This window comes from Octodon degus, unplaced genomic scaffold (genome assembly GCF_000260255.1).
Source record: "Octodon degus isolate 3935 unplaced genomic scaffold, OctDeg1.0 scaffold00148, whole genome shotgun sequence".
NCBI lineage: Eukaryota > Metazoa > Chordata > Mammalia > Rodentia > Octodontidae > Octodon > Octodon degus.
In genome coordinates, this window is record NW_004524724.1 from 6,391,355 (window position 1) to 6,410,237 (window position 18,883).

General features: G+C 45.1%; 2 protein-coding genes across 3 annotated transcripts in view; one reads left to right on the forward strand and one right to left on the reverse strand.

Moving 5' to 3' along the window:
- The window catches only part of Mtbp (MDM2 binding protein), an 85,894-nt gene extending 68,597 nt beyond the window's left edge, over positions 1-17,297 (reverse strand). Inside the window, exons 1-9 of the mRNA XM_004642265.2 lie at positions 16,923-17,297; positions 16,131-16,211; positions 13,690-13,763; positions 13,451-13,602; positions 10,431-10,489; positions 8,153-8,297; positions 6,903-7,020; positions 4,820-4,954; positions 2,449-2,543 (exon numbers count right to left, since the gene is read on the reverse strand). Of these exons, the coding sequence (XP_004642322.1) occupies positions 2,449-2,543; positions 4,820-4,954; positions 6,903-7,020; positions 8,153-8,297; positions 10,431-10,489; positions 13,451-13,602; positions 13,690-13,763; positions 16,131-16,211; positions 16,923-17,040 (977 nt within the window). The 5' untranslated portion in view covers positions 17,041-17,297. The remainder of the gene's footprint in view (positions 1-2,448; positions 2,544-4,819; positions 4,955-6,902; positions 7,021-8,152; positions 8,298-10,430; positions 10,490-13,450; positions 13,603-13,689; positions 13,764-16,130; positions 16,212-16,922) is intronic.
- A 10-nt stretch (positions 17,298-17,307) lies between these two features.
- The window catches only part of Mrpl13 (mitochondrial ribosomal protein L13), a 31,452-nt gene continuing 29,876 nt past the window's right edge, over positions 17,308-18,883 (forward strand). For both annotated transcript variants that reach the window (XM_023702339.1, XM_004642281.2), the window contains exons 1-2: positions 17,308-17,413; positions 18,103-18,226. In XM_023702339.1, coding sequence (XP_023558107.1) covers positions 17,387-17,413; positions 18,103-18,226 — 151 coding nt within the window. In that variant the 5' untranslated portion in view covers positions 17,308-17,386. The remainder of the gene's footprint in view (positions 17,414-18,102; positions 18,227-18,883) is intronic.

Sequence of the window (18,883 nt, forward strand, 5' to 3'; positions counted from 1 at the left end):
GGGGAGAGGCAGCTCTCCCACACACTCACCAGGCCTGGACTAGGACTGGATCTGGGGATTCCCAGAATGCAACAGAAATTCCTTCTCTGTGGGCGGGGTGTGGGAGGGGTACTACGGAGTGATGGGGGGCATCCCAAGAGGGTGAAAGAGGGTGTCACCCACGCTATCCCTGGGCTGGGACCAGTAGGTCCCGCCTGTGCAGGGTAGCCGGAAGTTCTCCCACCCACTCACCGTGCCTGGGCTAGGACTAGTTCTGGGGCTTCACAGAACGCGGCAGAAATTCCTACTCGACGGGTGGGGTAGGGGAGGTGCTGTGGAGCGGTGGGGAGCATCCCAAGGGGGTGGAAAAGGGTCTCATCCACGCTGCGCCTGGGTTGGAACTAATAGGTCCCTCTGGCTCAGGGTAGTCAGAAGCTCTCCCACACACTCACCAGGCGTAGGCTAGGACTGGGTCTTCAGGCTGGCCTTTAACTTACTGTCCTCCCACCTCAGCCTCCCCAGTGCTGGGATTACAGGCATGTACCACCACAACTGGTTCTCAATATAGGTTTCTTAAGAGTTTAAAATATGTTCATTATTTGGAGAAATATATGACAGTACTTAAAATATATTAAAACATACATCAGCCAATTAGTGTCTGTATTTTAGTCACGCTGGTAGATTACAGTACATTTTAGGGGCACACTCATTATTTTTCCTTCTTCCAAGGAGGGAAAAATTTTTCCTTCTTCCTAGCAAGTCCTCCGTCTATTCTAGTAGCACAAATACTGTCTGGTGGCACTTGTTTAGGTGTTTGTTTCCACTTTTTGAGTTGTAGAACTTCCTCAAATCCAGGGCAATGGCAAGCACAATGAATGTGAACTAAAGACCACTTAAAATGCGCCAGAACCACGGAAACAGCACTCTTCATGGTGCTTTGGTGCAGCTTTCTGCAGGTAGACTTCAGAAGCCCCAGCGCCAGCCCCGAGAAGAGGCTGCCGCGAGCTGAGAAGAGGCTGTTGAGGCTCCGGGCGCTGCTCATCGCGTCCACTTGAAAAATGTAGAACCTTAACTAAAGGACTCTGAGAGTGCCAGGGCCCTCACTTCATAAATGCTCTCAGCTGGCGTTAGAAGAGCCAGGGATGCAGCGTTGCACCCGCATACACCATAAGGGAGGGAAGAGGCTGTCCTCCCCCTTTGTCTTGTCCCCTTGCAGGGTTGCTCCTGTGCCACACCACCCTGCCCCAGAGCCCGCTGATTATGATCTGAAACCTCTACATACTCGAAGCTAAATACACCTTTCCTTCCTCAACTTTGGGCTGTCGGGTATTTTGTCCCAGCAAAAAGAACAAAGAAACTAAGACCGCAACAAACTTAAAACTGCCCAGGGCTGGGGATCTAGCTCAGCCATGTACCACCTATCTGGCAAGCGTGAGGCTGAGTTTGACAGATTTCAAAAGTAAAATAAAACAAAACTGCCCATTGAATATTACTCTGCAAACTACCATGCTCCCTCTGAGCTTGAACTGAAACCTCAGTTCTGAAACCTGCCTGTCCCACACCATCTCCTTCAGGGTGCTAACTTCCCTAATTCAGGGAATCTTCTATACAACAGGCAACCTCGGATCACTTTCTGCATGCCACAACCCACCAGGCCTGTGGATTCCACACCCACCACACCCTGTAGCCCACCATGGACCCCATCCAGGGACCACCTCTGCAGACCCAGCCCTGCAAGCTGACCAAACGCCACCCGTATTAGTGCAACCTGCTCTCCTATGCCGCTGCCTGGCTCGAGCCCTTCTCCAGCCCCTCACCATCTTTAGGACATCTGTGAGCTCCTCCTCACAGTAGAGCTTTAGGAAGGCCCTCCACCCCAATCTGGCAACACCCCTCTAAACAACCCACAAAAAACAAAAACATTTTTCTAGTGATACTAGACAGTTTTCAGGTGGGTGAGGTTCTCTGAAAACTTCATAACTGCCATCTTTTCTGCCAGAAGACAAATAAGAAGAAAACAATGAACATGGTTTTGGCTGCCGTGACCAAATGCCTCCACTCCGACGTCAGCTGAGCATCAGCCCTGCACTGGCCTACAACGCACTCACGGACTTCTTCCAAAGGAACGTAGGGAGAAAAACCTAGAAGTCATGGAGAGCACAACACAGCACCAACAGAGCCTGCACTCAGAGCCCTGCCCAGGTCACACGGACAGAGGGCAGGGTGAGGCGTGGCAGCCTGCGGGCAGGGCGGACCCAGCCGCGCAGCGGGGGGTGCGGGGGGTGCCATGGGGCGTGCTGTGGAGCATGGTGAGCGCTGTGGGGCACGGGGGGGGGGGCACCATGGGGCACGCTGTGGAGCACGGGGGGGGGGGTGTGGAGCGCCGTAGGGTGCGGCGGCCCAGCCCCTGCCCAGCCCACCCAGCGTTCAGCAAGTGTTTAATGTACTGGCCACAGAAACGAAGGATACAGCTCGAATTCGGCGTCTGACAGGTAGCAGGAGGGTAGATCTGATAGGTCTATCATCTGCACAAACTGCAGGGCAGGGCCGTAGTAATGGAAAACCTGGAAGAGAAATCAACTGGTGTAACACTTTAAATGAAAACGAGGCAGACGACTTAGTGACTATGATTACTGACAGCTTTAGGTCAGGCCGTAGGATGCTACTTGTTACGCAGTGCTCAAGCCAGCACGTCACGCCTCCATAACGAGCAACTTCTGCTTCATTCTGCCCTTCTGAGTCGACAGATACAGAGATTTCTCAGCAATCAGAAAGAACTGTAATGGGGAAAAATAAGCACGGAAAGAGGCAAGCAACGGTGCATACAAGTTCTCAGCCTTTTCCCTTTACCAAAAGAAGGCCACCACACTGAAGAAACACATCAGCCGATGACCCATGCACATCTGCAGCACTGAAAAACAGCAAAAAAACCCACGACAGGATGAGCTTGGGTTGAGGGACAGAGATTTAAAGGAGAAGTCAGGAGCAAGGGGCACAGCGAGCCCAGCACGAAGAAGCTTCACCACTAGCCTGGCTACGAGTGTGTTCAAGGCCAGGCTGAACTGCAGAGAAAGCCTGTCTCAAAAAGAAAAATAAGCAAAATAAAGGAAAACAAAATAAAATACAGGAAAATAAGGGGAGGGAAAGGTGGGGAAAAGACTGAAGAAACTAGAGAGAAGAGTATTAGCCAACAAGTGTCAATTAACAGAGAAAGCCTCCCTCAGAGAAACAAATGCCCAATATTTTTCTGAGTAGAGCTTACCACTAAAATAGAGGGAACTGATAAAAGAGACTGGAGATAAATTGCCTTGCATGAAGAACAAAGCAAAGAAAATGAGAAATCAGGCATGGGGGCGCACTCCTATAATCCCAGAGCTGGGGAGGCTGAGACAAGAGGGTCACTATGAGTTCAAGCTGCATAGTAAGACCCTATACCAAACAAATAAATAAATAATTTTTAAAAAAAGAAAGCAAGTCACGAAGATACTATAGTTTCACATTTGCAGAAAGCAGATAATTCCACTGCATGCTTCTGTGTGTGTGTGTGTGTGTGTGTGTGTGTGTGTATGTGTTATAGAATATATACATACACGTAAACACAATATATACACATATATGGGGTGGGCTACCAGTTCTTTTTTTTTTTTTCCTTTTCTTTTCATTTTTTAGGGAAGGGTCTACAGAGTGTTCAGGGTCTCACTACTAGATTGGACTCATAGTGATTCGCCTGTTTACAGCCTCCCAAGAGGTGGGATTACAGGCACGCGCCATTCCCGTCTCAGCACGTCCCAGAGGCGGGGCCAGCATGGCAGGCCCGGGGATCGAAACCCGGCCCCTGTGCCTGCTTACAGGCGCTTTAATCCGCTGAGCTATTTGGCTGGCCCTACCAGTTCTTGAAGAGGTTATAACTATTATTACCCTTGATAGTATCAAAAAATTATATATATTATCACACTGAGTGTTTTACCACCAAAGAAAAGTTGAAGCCATTAATGTTATGATTTTTTTTATCTTAAAAACTTACAATTTCTGTAAAAGATAGTCATAAAAAGTTATTTCAAGTAAGCAATGCTATGAAATATTGGGAAAAAGGGTTCTCATCAGAAACTATAGCTTTTTTGTACTGCTTTCCAATCATAATGTATTAAGTGTCCATTTATATCCTTGTAACTTCAAGACCACTATGTTTAGTAAACTCTTACAATGAATCTCTTAAAGTGGATTTCAAAAGTGTTTCTATATAAATAACTCTTACGTTATTTTTGTAGTGTTAAAGAAAGCCAGCAATGCTCTTTTCTAAAGATTTATAATTACTTTAATGACTATATAGAAGATCTGATATAAGAATTAGCACTCTTAAACTTACATTAAACCTATGTCAGGTTCTGTGTCAGATGCTCTTCTCGTATACCTTACTGAATGCCCACAGTAACTCTGTGAGAGGGGTGTGCTATTCCTGGTCCCATTTCTACAAATGTATTAATTGTATCGAATACATAAAAAGGGAAAGAGCCAAGTTTCAAACCCAGGTCTTTCAAACACAAAAACTCTTCCTTCCACTCCATCATGTTCCCTTCAAGTAAGTCCAAACCCAGGGAATGTCAGCCCTCTATTGATTCGAAGTTAGGAGCACTGTGTCAAATGACAAAGCCTGTGAGGATCGTGGGTTCAGCATCTAACTCTGACAACAGCACAACTACAGCACTTAATTATCAGGATTAGAAGAATTATGCAAGTGAGCACATTTCAGTACACATCAGTAATCCAAAATTCAAACATTTGACAATTATAAAAATATTCATAAATGCATGTTGGGAAAAAAAGTTAAACATATAATTACCTTTGGCAAAATATCTTTATCCTTTGGTGGTGTTATCTTTTTGGCACGAAAGCAAGTATTCAAATAAGATGTACTAAAAATATCAGGTGTGACTCCCTTTAAACAAAATGCAGGAAAACTGACTTCAAATCCAAACTGAAACAAATCCAAGAGAACACAGTTTCAAGCATCGTGAATAAAATCATAAAGATTCATACACTGTCCTTATTGCAATGTGTACGCTGAGAGGAAACCCATGCGTACACCTATTTTTTGATTCCTCAGCTCACAGGGTAGTTCTTCCTCCGAGGCACACAGCTTCTGTCTTATCCTACGTGGAACTTCCCGTGACATGCTCCCCCTAACCCTTTCTTAGCTGGCTGGAACACGTTAGGCACATCCTTGAGACCCAGGACCGAACGATTCCCTCTGCGCACACATGCTCACGACCTGGCCTCCCACCAGTCTGCAAGTCCTGCAAAGTCAGAAGCTGCCTTGCTCACTGCTGGGTGCCTGGGATGGCGCCTCTCGTGTCTCTACCCTCAGCATTTGGCTGCTGTGGAGAAGGTAACGACTGCAGAGGTCATGGCAGAGGCGCCCGCAGCAGGAACAGGAGCAGAACAGCAGCAGCTAGGCACTTACTGACTGATTCTTTTGTACTTTGAATAATTCTTAGAAAAACCTATGGGCCAGAACTATACTATCCGTACAAAAACTATGACACCAACATGTCACTCAGAACTGGAGCAGAGAAAGTGCTGGGTCGAAATGTAGCCAAAGAACCTCAGAATGGATGGTCTCAGTCACTGTCATACCTCTTAGCGGAGGGATTTAATCACTAAAAAATGAGTTCAAGTTTTAAGGACTACTGTAGATTTACAGATATTTAATTTCTGTTTAAGAGGAATAAAAGAACCCCATGAAAAAGACTGTTTTTATCTGCCTAACTGCAAGCACACCATTGCAGAAAACGCACACAAATGCGTTCAGCTCTATGGTGTCACCTATGAAACCCACTTGGTGGCCAGCAGGGTGGCGCCCACACAGCATCCCAGCACTGCGGGAGGCTGAGGCAGGAGGACGGCAAGTTTGAGCCCAGCCTGGGCAATGTAGTGACTGAGTGGGAGTCTGTCTCAAAATAAAAAACATGAAAACTGTCTGAGGATGGAGCTTAGTGCAAACGCCCCTCTTGATTCAATCTCCAGTACTGCAAAATTGAAGATAAAAACAAAAACACTTGCCACAAAATTTGATCTGCAGTTTAGCTTTCCTGAGAGAAAGGTGAGCAACTGCAAACCAACGAGACAGACCCAGCACCCCGATTCCTGCCATCTTCCTGGAGGATTCAAGAGCCCTAGGAGTGCGAGGACCGAGCTGGAACAAGCCATGCCAAATGCCGCAGGGGAACCGAAGGCCCACGCAGCTCCCATACTGCCCTGAGCACCACGAAGAAATGTCCGGGTTTAATTCTGCCTAGCTACAAAAATGTACACTAGATTCTTCTTTCCAAATGTACACAACTTAGCAAGACCACCAAACATATTCATTCATAGTAAAGATAAAAAAATTCAACTGGGCTTTGAAGAAATTTAGTATTAAAGGAGTCTAAATAACTTAATAATCTCATTTTGTGATAGAAAAATCTGGGTTTTAAGTTAGATTAAAAAAATATTCAGAATTATAGGGGTACTTGGTAGGAAGCTAACCAGTAAGTAAACTTGCCTATACTATTATTTTTGCAGTATATCACATACATAATAAAATAAAGCCACTAATGCCAAGTTATGTCCCAGTATTACATGTTAAAATTGTACTACATAAAATATCACCAGTGACGATTTAAATTAAATCTAATTAAAATCAAATAAGTTAAAACTTTAGCTCATCAGCTGAACCAGTCGCACAGGAAGTGCCACGCAGCACTATGCGGCAAATGGACCATTACATTAGCACAGATATAGCACATTTCTATTACTGCGGAAAAGCCCCATTAGTGCTAGAGCGGAACACTCATCTGGGGCGCATTTCCAAGGGACTTTGCAAACTCCGCGCTGCGAGGCTGAAGCGCCTGCTCTGTCCCCTGACACCTGAGAAATCCGTTTACCTTTCTTTCCCATATCTGAATCTTTCCCCTCCATAATTCCTTTGCGTCAATCACATTTCTGAGCTCTTCTAAATATACAACATTAGCAGAAAGGTATTCTGCAATCTTCTGACAGTTTCTGTTTAAAAAAAAAAAGAGCAAGTTACACAATTATATTTTACGGTTATAGTTTAACTACAAGGCTAAGGCAAAGCTCACATTGCAGTGTGTGCCTGTAAGGGTGCTTTGGAAAGCCCACGGTGTCAATCGGCCGCCCGAGGTCAGCCACACACTGACAAAATGACGTCTCCCCACAAACTAAGAGTGCTCAACCTTCCACTAAGGATGAGGACAGACCGTCCTCAGAACTGTAGCTTAAAGATGACAGCGATCTAGACGGAAAGGCCACTCCCTGCCACACTGTCTATGGGGCTCGACGACCGCATGTGTCGTAGATGCTGCTGACCATTAGCAACCAGCGCTCCCATGGAAAAAGACGGAGGCTTCCACTTCCTGAGCACACTTGCATCTGGGAGTGTGCCTGGTGCAGAGTCAGCAGTCACTACGCAGTGAATGAAAGAACTCATGAATAAAGTCAACTTAAATACCAATAAGAGCCCAAACTGGCAAGTACAACTGATTCCTACTGAAACGCCACAGAACACAGCAATGTGCACCTGTGTCCATGGTGGCATGTGACACGAAGAGCAGACGTGACACTGTAAACCCAACCTATCCATGTACCCAAGGGGTTCATCACACTGCTCACTGGACAACCTGAGACTCCTGGAAAGCACACAGAGAGGCAGGCAATCCTTGCTCGCTAACAGTGATAAGTCACAATCAATAATATTTAATACAACCTTAAAACATCTTGGGGGCTGGGGAGATAGCTCAGCAGACAAAACACCTGCCTGGTAAGCACAAGGACCTGGGTTCAATCCCTGGTACCATATGCCATGCTGGCCCTGCGCCAAGCCAGCCACTGAAACTAGGCATGGGGGTGCACACCTGTAATCCCAGCACTGGGGAGGCTGAGATAGGAGGATCACTATGAGTCCAAGATGCGTAGCGAAACCCTATACTAAATACATAATTAAATTGAAAATTAAAAAAAAGTCTTGGGAATCTAAGACGAAAAAAATCTAGATTCTTTGCAACTTGTATGACATAAATGTTTACCTTGCCCCATTAAATAGTTTTCAAATGCTGAGTCTAGTCAGACAGGGTAGCTACCTGGACAATCAAACAGTAACAGTGAGCAAGCTTACGTCTCACAGTGATCTCCAGCTATAGTGATCTTTGCCGAGTGCCATTCTCTCAGATGTTTCAGGGCTCCGACGGCAGGCAAACAGTCTTTCAGCTTCGGAGGGTCTTTGTCAGAGGGCAGCAGTATTACGTCTGTCATTGCTCTACCTGGAAAGGGAAACAATACTGCTGTAGTTTTTAAAAGGCATTAGACCTGAAGGGTCTTAAGATTCTACCTGAACATTTGGATTTTAGGTTTATTTAGGAGATGTAATGGAGTATTGTCATTTTTACTTTCTGAAATTCTTTAAAACAATACAAATTGGAATTCAAAGTTTTAAATATCCATCTTTTAATTTAAAGCCCAGTTATCTTGAAACAGCCAGTGCACACTAGACAACCGTGGGCTGTCCCATCATCTCTTGCTGATTATGTAGCCATGGTGAATCATACACACTGGCCTGCAAATTATCAATACCATTGCTATAATCCACAGGGAAAAAGAAAACTGCGATTTCATTGTGTTCCTCTACTCTTGATTTTGTTACCCAAAAGGGAAAAAAATAGTATAAAATTACAATGCTCAAATAAATTATTTCTCTTTAACAGTAAACCATTTAGCAAAACCAATTATACTGACATCACTGGATTCTGAGAAATAAGACTAACTTGGGACCAGTTTAAATTTCTTGAAATTATAAATTTACTGAAGGACTAAAAAAATCAAAATGAAACAAATGCTAAATAAAAATTTGATAAACTCAGTCCTCTAATTTGCCAAAAAAAGACTATTATTTCGATGCATATTTTCAACCTGATAAATTTTAAAAAATGAAGAGCTATTGATGTAGCTTAGTGGCAGTGTATAGGCGTATCATGTACATAGCCCTGGATTCAATCACTAGCACCAGGAAAAAAAAAAGTCTATACCAATACTAGTGAACCTATGGCACACATGTTATTGTTTCTTTTAAGACAAAAAATGTTAACATTTGTGTTGTTTTTTTCTAAACTAAAATCTCACTATGCAGGGTGGATTGCACTGTTGGCACTTGGTGATGAATAAGTGGATTTGTGGCTGCAGTCAGGGCCCTCAGTCCTAAAAGGGTCGCCATCTCTGATCTCTGCTCACTTATTGCCACATGGTTATTTTCCATGTACGACTGTTCGCACTAGAACGTGGTCTTCGTGGGCGCAAGGATTAAAAGGCTGCGCGCTGTGAGACTCTGCGCTGGGGATCGGTGCCTCCCACTCGCCACCCTCCCCGCTCTACACCACGCGTGGCAGGAAACACGGCCGACTAGGATTTGCTGAGTAAAGAACCTGCCCTCGGGAGGATGTTCAGAAAAGGAAGCCCCTTCAGGAACACCTGTGAGGGTCAAACTGCATCAAATTTTATGGGACACCTACTTGGTTAATGTAAAAAGAAAAGGTTAACTTAGGATAAAAACAGTTTAAGAGCACTGTGACATAGTATTTCACAAAATATGCTTTGCGTTTTAGGAAAAAAACGGTTCCACAAAACAACAGCCAAGCACCGAGCTTCTTCTACTGCGGACTGCTCCACACGACATGGCCATTAGCCCTGCCATGAAAGAACGTATCCCAGTGGTCTAGTTTATGAAAGCTGCTGTCCCAAGAGCAGTCTACTGGGTCAGTGTTCTATACGTAGAAAATATTCTGAAAAATAATGTCAAGTCGTGGCAAGATTGCTTTTCAGTAACAAATAAGAACATATGAATGTTTTAATTCTAACTTTTGCTCAGAAAATAAAATGTTGTTTGGAAAATAATAAAAAAAAACACTGTAATGCCTCAGTAACACACTTATTAAAATAATGCAGTACAGGGCTGGGGAGATAGCTCAGCGGTCTAAGTGCCTGCCTGGCAAGCACAAGGACCTGGGTTCAATCCCCAGTACCACATGCTGTGCCGGCCCTGAAACTGGGCCTGGTGGCGCATGCCTGGAATCCCAGTGCTGGGGAGGCTGAGATAAGAGGATCACTGCAGGTCTGAGCTACATGTATAGCGAGATCCTGTATCAAATAAATAAATAAATAAATAAATAAATAATTTTTAAAAATTAAAAAAATGCAGTACATTTTTGTACAACTTTCAATTATACCATTTCTATTAGTCTATGTTTGTGAGGCATAATAATCACAAACATGTAGGGGAACTGGCACATATTTTTCATTTTAAGTTTCAAAATGAGAATATTAGTATAAAGACTAAATTCATGACTCATTCATAAAAAATTTTACGGAAAGACACAAGTTATTGGAAACACTCATCGCATTACCAGGAGCTGGAAGCTTGTCTGCTAACTGATGCAAATTCTCTGCAGATTCTTCATACAGCCTAAAACAGAAAGAAGAAAAACACCTCTCTGTAGAGAACTGGTTGTCATGGCAGATGACGACGGTCCGTGTGCTTAGCGCCCATGCACGACCACACTCATCCCAATGACGACCGAATTCTGCTACTATCGCCACCAAGGCACGTGACTGGCACAGGCAGAAGCTAGGACCCGAACACTGCACACCACGTGGCATCAGAAGACACTGTGCACTTAGCAAAATAAAAAGGGAAGCAAAAGCAGGGCGTGGAGGCGCACACCTGTAATCCCAGCACCCGGGAGGCTGAGGCAGGAGGATCACTGTGAGTTCCAGGCCAGCCTGGGCTACAAAGTGAGTTCCAGGCCAGCCTGGGCTACAAAGTGAGTTCAAGGCCAGCCTGGACTACAAAGTGAGCTCAAGGCCACCCTAAACTGCACAGTGAGACTCCGTCTCAAAAAGACAAAAAAAAAAAAAAAAAAAAAGAGACAACATCCCTAAATTATATTTTATGTTAAATATAAAAGATAGCTATTAGACACTGTTCTGAATCTTCAAAGTAAGCTTTCACTAGTGTTTAAAAATAAAATACTGCTTGTCTTTAAACTACCTTGAAAGTTCTGATTGGAGAGCACTGTCATCTTCACATCCTTTAATGCCTGACGATGATGAGAACTTATCCCTGTGATGAAATTTTCTCAAGAGTTGGTCACATAGGTAATTAAGTCCATTACTATAAACTGACACTGCCCCAAAAAAGCCATAGAGGATAAACTATGGTTTTCAGGCTCCCTCTTGTGGAAATAATTATGAAGTCACCACAAGTTTTACTTTAAGCTTGTTATCTTTTTTTTCTTTTCTTCCATAATTTTATTGAGAGACATATAGCAATGAGACAGTTTCAAATCAAATTGGTAGGACAGTTTCAATAATTAACACATTGCATATTCTCTTCCTAGTGGTTATTTGCTGTACAAGATGCGGACTTGATATCCTATTTATGAACACTGTTAGAACAAATCTCTCTATTCATTAAGAGAATGTGAATGCTTTGGCTTTTTTTTTTTTTTTTTTGGCGGAACCGGGGATTGAACTCAGGCCCTTGCGCTTGCCAGGGAAGCTCTTATTCCACTGAGCCATCTCCCTGGCCCCTCATTAAGAGAATGTAACTATTTATCTGTCCTATGCATATTGAATACACAGATACAAAATGAACATTCATCTGTATCCCCTTTTTTGTTTAGTTCCGTCATTTGAATATTATAGGTGTGTTAACTCAGCAAAATATTCTAAAAGAGTCCAGTAGTCCATAGTAGTACTGGGTCTTCCACTTGACTGGCGGTGTCAGAAATTGTTGACCTGAGTCCCCTACAGCTCAACATAACAGCATGGCTTTACTTTTTATTCTTCGCCTTTATACATTTCTGCTGGATGGTTAAGACCAAGGTAAAGCACGACCTATGCAACAAGAGTTGTAGCTTTTGGGTCTGATAAGGTCAGTGAGATCCCCTCAGGATTTATTCGGAGATCCTGTACCTCAGACTGTAGAACCTTTGTCAGTGTCAGCCATGTGGATGAGTCACGGCCATTGCTTGGCCAATGTGCTCTTTGTGAAAGCCTGAGAGAATGTTTTCTCTCCATGTGACTCTCTTTAGGCACATTCTACATCATCGATCACTTTCCTTTTTGGTCCCATAATCTCCTTGATCAGAAAATTTGGGACACTACTGAGTTGCATGACATTATAGTACAAGTTCTCATATCTCATATGTCCTGAGTCTTAATTGACCTTGGGAGGCTAGGGCCAAAATGTTGGCTCTCCTTGCGGCCCTCCTTTTTCTCTAATTTTGGTCTGCAAACATAGGCTGTTAACCCTCCATAAGAGAAGATTATTGTTATTACCATACAACCTAGGCTGTTAAGAGCTTATTATCTTTTAACGTGGTGGGAAAACATGGGTTGGCAAGAACTTTAAGGCACAATGAAGGGCACATCAGGAAAGGTCTAAAGGACCTCAAGCCCTCATGGGCGGGAAGAGAAAGGTCTAGAAGCCACATGCCTGGCCCAAGGTCGCACAGCAGGGACCATGCAACTGACCCCTGTGTTCAGGCCATGGGAACCAGTACAAAGGACACGAACAGGTAAAGGAAGGCTTGAAGCCTGCACAATTCCCAGATATACTGTACAACAAAAGCAGTGATCTGTCCCGGATGATGGAAGCGCTATGAGTCAGGCTGGGAGGTTTTATAAAGAAAGAATGAGCGTGAGCTGTCATCTAGAAACTTGCTGTTCTGACTCAAAATGTGAACTCGACCACAGAGCCTCAGGGGTCTTTGTGGATCCGAAGAATTATATGGAATGCTGCAGATTTGTGTACATTTGTAAAAATCACAGATTTTCAGCCTCAAACAGCAAAAGGAAATAACACTTTGGATTGAAAGCTATTAACTTAATGACATTTCTAGTTAAGTTTTAAAATACACTATCAGTCAAAATTTACCTTCAAGTAAGTGATGCAATAATTAAAATACTATTTTATAATTCTCACAATGTAAAATTAAAACATTTGTAGATATCCATTTGTTCATTTCATTTCATTTTGTTTTTTGGTACAGGGTCCAGAAGGATCATAGTGATCCTTCTGTCTCAGCCATCCCAGGTATGCGCCACCACACCCAGCTTTCTCTTTTCTTTCTATTTCGCTAATTGCAGGGCCAAAACAGCATGCAGTACCAGGAATTGAACCTGGGCCCTTGCTCTTGCCAGGCAGGCGCTTAGACCGCTGAGCTATCTCCCCAGCCCCCACTTGTTCATTTTAAAGAACTTATTCTGATGGAAAGTCCAAATTATTCAAAATGAAGAGCTAAAATTTTGAGTTAATATTTCCTTATTTTGTTGTGAAAACATGCAAACTTCATTTTCCCGACTTAGAAGAACTCTCTAAAGTTAAATATTTTAAACATGGTATGAAGAGTACAAGGCATACTCAGCCAAGGACAGGGACTCTCTGCTGTTCCCATCCTCCTCTTCAAAGCACTCAGCAGCACTTGCGCATTCTTCAGCATTGGTTTGGAGAATGTCTTCAATCTTATCTTTTTCTGCATCAAAATGTATCTCTTGCCAATCAGAGCTACAAAACTTAACACATCGACAGAGACAGACAGCGTTAAAACAACAGCTGCGCACAACTCACGAGCATAAGAAGGCGTGGCTCGTGGCAATTACCTGGTAGAAGCCGGATATCGCCTGCACCGCAAAGAACCACTTCTTGGAGCCAGGAACGCCACCCACTGAACAGGCTTGAAGACAAAAATCATGCTTATTACAGTAAAGGTGGACCACACATCAATCGGTGATACGCTACACATACTTAAAAAGTTGTGTACTATGTAAACATATTCTATAGTTCTCCATAATCAATCCAGCCATCTTTTTAAAAAATCTCTGCTAAAAATGCAGACAAAACAATCGGCTTCAAGAGCAAAATTGTAAAACCCTTTGCATTAGGTCATCATAACACAAAATCCGTATCATTTGAATCTTTTAAAACTCAATCAAGTCTACTCGAAAGATGTCAAAAAATATACATATGCTTATTACCAGCACCCAAGCCATGCAAGTCATCTCTCGCAGGAGACCATCTGGCTTGTTTAGCTTGACTACAGAGATGCTCTTCTTGGAAAAGGCAAGAATGTTCCAGGAGGATAAGACGTTAAAGGCCGCTGGAGGGCGCCTAGCGGAGGAACCCAGAAGACTTTAGAGTGGGTTACAGAAACCAGACCCAAAGGAGAGGTGACATGGAGTGTGGGGTCATTCATGGAAGCCAGATAAGATGCTCAGCGCCCACCACTAGCTCATTCCCATAATCAGCAGGACGCTTTACCTCCTGTTTCCTTAGGAAAGCAGGAGCCACCAGCAATCACACCTTTCAGGAAAGGCACAGCCCCATCTGCACCCCGTTAGGTCTGTTATCCTGCAAGCTCCTCTGAGACCCTGGCCCACTTATGCCAACCTCTTCCTCTCAGCAGCATTTTTTTATGTATTTGGTACAGGGTCTCACTAAGCAGCTCAGATCCATAGCAATCCTCCTCAGCCTCCCCAGCACTGGGATTACAGGCGTGAGCCATCACGCCCAGACTCAGCTGTGGCTCAGCATGCTTTGGGGCCAAGGCCAGCAGAGCATGCAGGACCAGGATGAAACCCTGGTCCCTGAGCTTGCCAAAGCAGGAGCTTAGTCTGCTGAGCTATTTCAAGGGCCCTCATTAGCATTTAAATACAATCATTTCTCAAATTAGTATTTTTTAAATGAAGTCCTTTTAAATCCACTCCCTTTTTCAGTGACTACTATAACTTCACCTTAGTGAAGAAATTTTCTGCCTCTACTTCATTGTCTGCTTTAGCTTATCAACTTTCCTCTAAATCTATTTAAATTTTCTTTGTTCTGGTCTCCAAAATGCTGTTGAAACTACACTCACCACAGTCATCAATAACTGATGTACTAAATACAATAGTTTTCAGTTTTGTTGCTACTCCACCTCTCAGTGGAATACAACAAAAGAATCAATGATGACCTCTCCACTTGACTTTTTCTTTAAAATGTGTGATTTATGTGACTGTTTCTCTGCCTGCTCCTTGTCAGTCCTTTAAAATCTGGTGTCAGTTCCTCTAACTGTTGGGATTTTGTTTTACATTTGATATTCTTCCCACTATTGAAAGCAACCTCTTTTTTCTCATGGCTTCAACTGATATCCATACATCAGTGACTCTATATTCAAGCCTCCATTTTGGAGGCAGAAATGGCAATTACGTTACTCAGAAGCATTAATAATAGAGTTTTAATGAGACAAAAATTCTCCTCTTAAAGCCATATCGCCTTATATGTATTAAAGAAAGGCAAGGGCTGGCCAGATAGCTCAATGGGCTAAAAAGCATCTGCTTAGGCAGAGCACAGCGGCTGGGGTTCGATCCCTAGCCTGCTGTGCCGCCCTACTCCTGGGGTGCACTGAGTCAGCGATTGAGACTAGGCATGGTGGTGCGCGCCTGTAATCCCAGCACTTGGGAGGCTGAAAACAGGAGAACTGCTACCAATCTAATCTACATAGTGAGACCCTGTAGACCCTGTGCCAAACGCATAAAAAAAAAATGAATAAAAACAGGCAAGAATGTTTTATAAAGGAAGTAAAATTCAAGTTGGTGAAATACGAGTAATTTCGTAACAACTCTATTACATTTAAGATTTATCTGGCAGAGAAAGGTAATGTCTTCCAGGTTTAAAGACCCTTAATTTGCCTCTGTATCCCAGTTCCCCTTGCAAAGTCAACAATACTTCTCAATACTTTAAAAGACCAAGTTAACTTTTTTTTTTTTTTTTTAATTTAGGACAGGGTCTACATGGTCTACAGGTTCTCACTGCGTAGACTGGACTCGTAGTGATCCTCCTGTTCACAGCGTCCAAAGTGCTGGGATTACAGGCATGCGCCACCATGCCCGGTCTCAATTGCTGTCTCAGCGACCCGGGCTTGGGGTCCCCGGGGATCAAACTGCAGGCCTCTACGTCTGCCTAAGCAGGTGCTTTAATCCGCTGAGCTATTTGGCTGGCCCTAGCTCAAGTTAATTAAACTAATTCCCAATATAAATTCTATGGCCGATAAATGAGGCACACTTACCAGGGAAGGTGCTGTCACACGGGCTGATGGAGGCACTGATGCTTCTTTTTAGGAGGTGATAAACATTTGTGGCCATGAAGTCTGAAAAGCAAACCTAATCTGAGTCAGTGATCCCGAAGCTACAGAGCAGAGGCCATGCCAATTTCACCCTCTGAGAGAGACTCTCAAGAGCAGAGTGGAGTACGGAAAATAACTACGCACATGTTAACCAATAAGCAGAGAAAATAGGAAAGCCCTTGGCCTACACATGTCGGCACAAATCAAAAATTCCCTCAACAGAACGAGAAGGCGTCGTGACAACTTCTACACGGTCACATTCATTTGTCCTCCTCAAAAATCCGCTTGATCAAAACAAGCAAACGCAGTAACCAAAAGCGACTAGATCCGTCAAAATCCTTCGCACTTACCGTCCGCTGCTTCGCCTGCGACGCTTGGTGCGACGCCACCTCCGCCGCAAGGCGAGCGCGGGTCGGCAAGCCCCGACCTAGCTCGGCCCTCTCGGGACGGCCCGCAGGGAGCTCACGGGCGGCATGAGCACTCACTGAGGGCGTAATCTCGTGAACGAGGAACTTCTAGACGAAGGCGCGGGGGCTCCATTTTTCCCGTGCCCGGCATTTTTGGGCGGACATCTCGCGCCCAGCCTGGGCCCGACTCCCGAGGCTGCGACCTCCGGCTCGCCTCGGCTCTCTCGGGGTCGGCGCACCGCGTCGCGGACCTCCGCCCCCGCCCCGCCGCTGGACTCGGGCTGCCCTCCCGCCGCCCGTTCGCGCCCTTTCCGAGCCCCGCGCTCACCCGGCGGCTTCTCGGTACAGCCACCCCTCGACACCTCTGGCCCATGCTCTGCCTCCTCGCCGACCGCTGATGGAAACTTTCCTTCTCCCCAGATCGCCAGCAGCACGTACCGATCCATCTCCCGGCTCCAAGCTACATTTAGGTATCAAAACTGCCGCGCCTCGAAGGCACTTCCGGTTTCCTTCCGTTCAGTTCAGCTGGAAATTGTGTCCGCCCTCCACCTTACGTAGGTTTCCAGGAACTTTAGAGAATTCTTCTAGGGCGTGATTCCCTCGATAATGCCATTATTTTCTCCTGTTAGCGTAGGAAGACTGGAAGGAACCCAAGGAAAGAGAAGAAGCGAGGAGCCCTGGGCGGGCTGGGAACCGTAGTGCCTGGGTCGCTGCGTTTCCCATCGAGCTGGTCTTGCTGCCGGCCCAGCCTGACTTCCGGGAAGGGGAGCCCTGGCGGCCGGGGACGTAAACATGTCGAGCTTCTCTCGGGCGCCCCAGGTGAGCCTGAGTCCTGTATCCCGACGCTGTCCCTCAGACTGGTTAGAAAGAGAGCAGTGGTCCGGCGGGCTTAGTAACGAAGCCGAATCAGGAAAGAAGCCGGCACCCGCGGCCGAGAGGTGCCTGGGGAATGCGGGTGGTCACAGGCTGGCTCGTGGGTTTGGCCGCCACTGGCAGCTGTTTTGTCGTCGTTCCCTCTTTTCAGGCAGCGCTTTTCATGCCTTTTTTTTCCTAGAAAAGATAGAGATAATCAGAGAGGTAGTTAGGGGGATCGCGTCGTGCAGCGTTGAAAAGCCGGGTCCGGGGAGGGTTTTGATCTCGAGACGACACGGTGTTTGCGGGCGTGACCGCAGGTGGGGAGCGGACGCTCGTGCTGAACAGGACCGGGGACTTTGAGGCTAGAGCCTGTAGGGTTTCTTGGAAAACTAAACGGGGGCAGACAGCAAAAGAAAAACTAGGGCTGCTGTCGGAGGTTCGGGTGTGGGCCGCTGGAGGAGTGCTGTCCGAAGACGCGGGGACCGAGAGGGACGCTGGCCTCAGGAGAAGGGGTGGCTTGCTTTCCTATAGGTTGCACGACGATTTAGCTCAGTGCTGCAAAGGTGATTCCTATGAAGTACGTATGAGAGCATATAGCAGTAAGGTAATTATTTCATTTTAATTATAGTGTCCTCGTTTTCTTTTTGTTTAAGCAATGGGCCACTTTTGCCCGAATGTGGTATCTCTTAGATGGAAAGATGCAGCCCCCCGGCAAACTTGCTGCCGAAGCATCGAGAAGGCTTCAAGGGCTGCATAAGCCTGTGTACCATCAGATAAGTGAGTATCACTGTAGCCTGCTGTTCGCAGCCGCCAGGTCACCACGTGTCAGGCTAGCCTTGCCCTTAACAAGGAGGGCTGTTCTTATGCCAGAATAGAAGCCCGGTGGAATTTAACTGGGCTGTGTTTAAGGCTTTTTTGTTCTGTACGTTAATTTCCCTTCCTCCGAAAACTTATGAGGGGACTAAAACTGCATTTGGCTTCTTCGTGGGAAAGACTTGTAGAATAGTTTGGGACAACCCATTGCTGAACAAAATTAACAGCAGCCCCAACTCACTTAAGTGTCCTCGTTGGTACTGTGTACCTGCTGTTGTATTGTACACTTGTGCATGTCTTTTTATATGATGCTGTGCATCGGAGTGGAGAGTTTTTAAAATAAAGGACCACTCGTCATCTTGCCTTCTCTTTTAAAATTTCTTTTCCAAGACAGTTATCTAGAGCTGGCTGGGTATGCAAGCTTACATTTCACTTTTTCAGATTAAGAAGTTTGCTTTTCTATACCCTTTTTCTAAAACAATGCAAACTATGAAGAGGTTGTATTCTAGAAGAGTTCTACTGTGGGTAGTTTGATTTGACTTCGCCAAGACACTGCACCTGTACCAGATTCACACACTAGCGTTTTTCAGTCCTTCAGCAGCTTTTGCTACAATCCGTCAC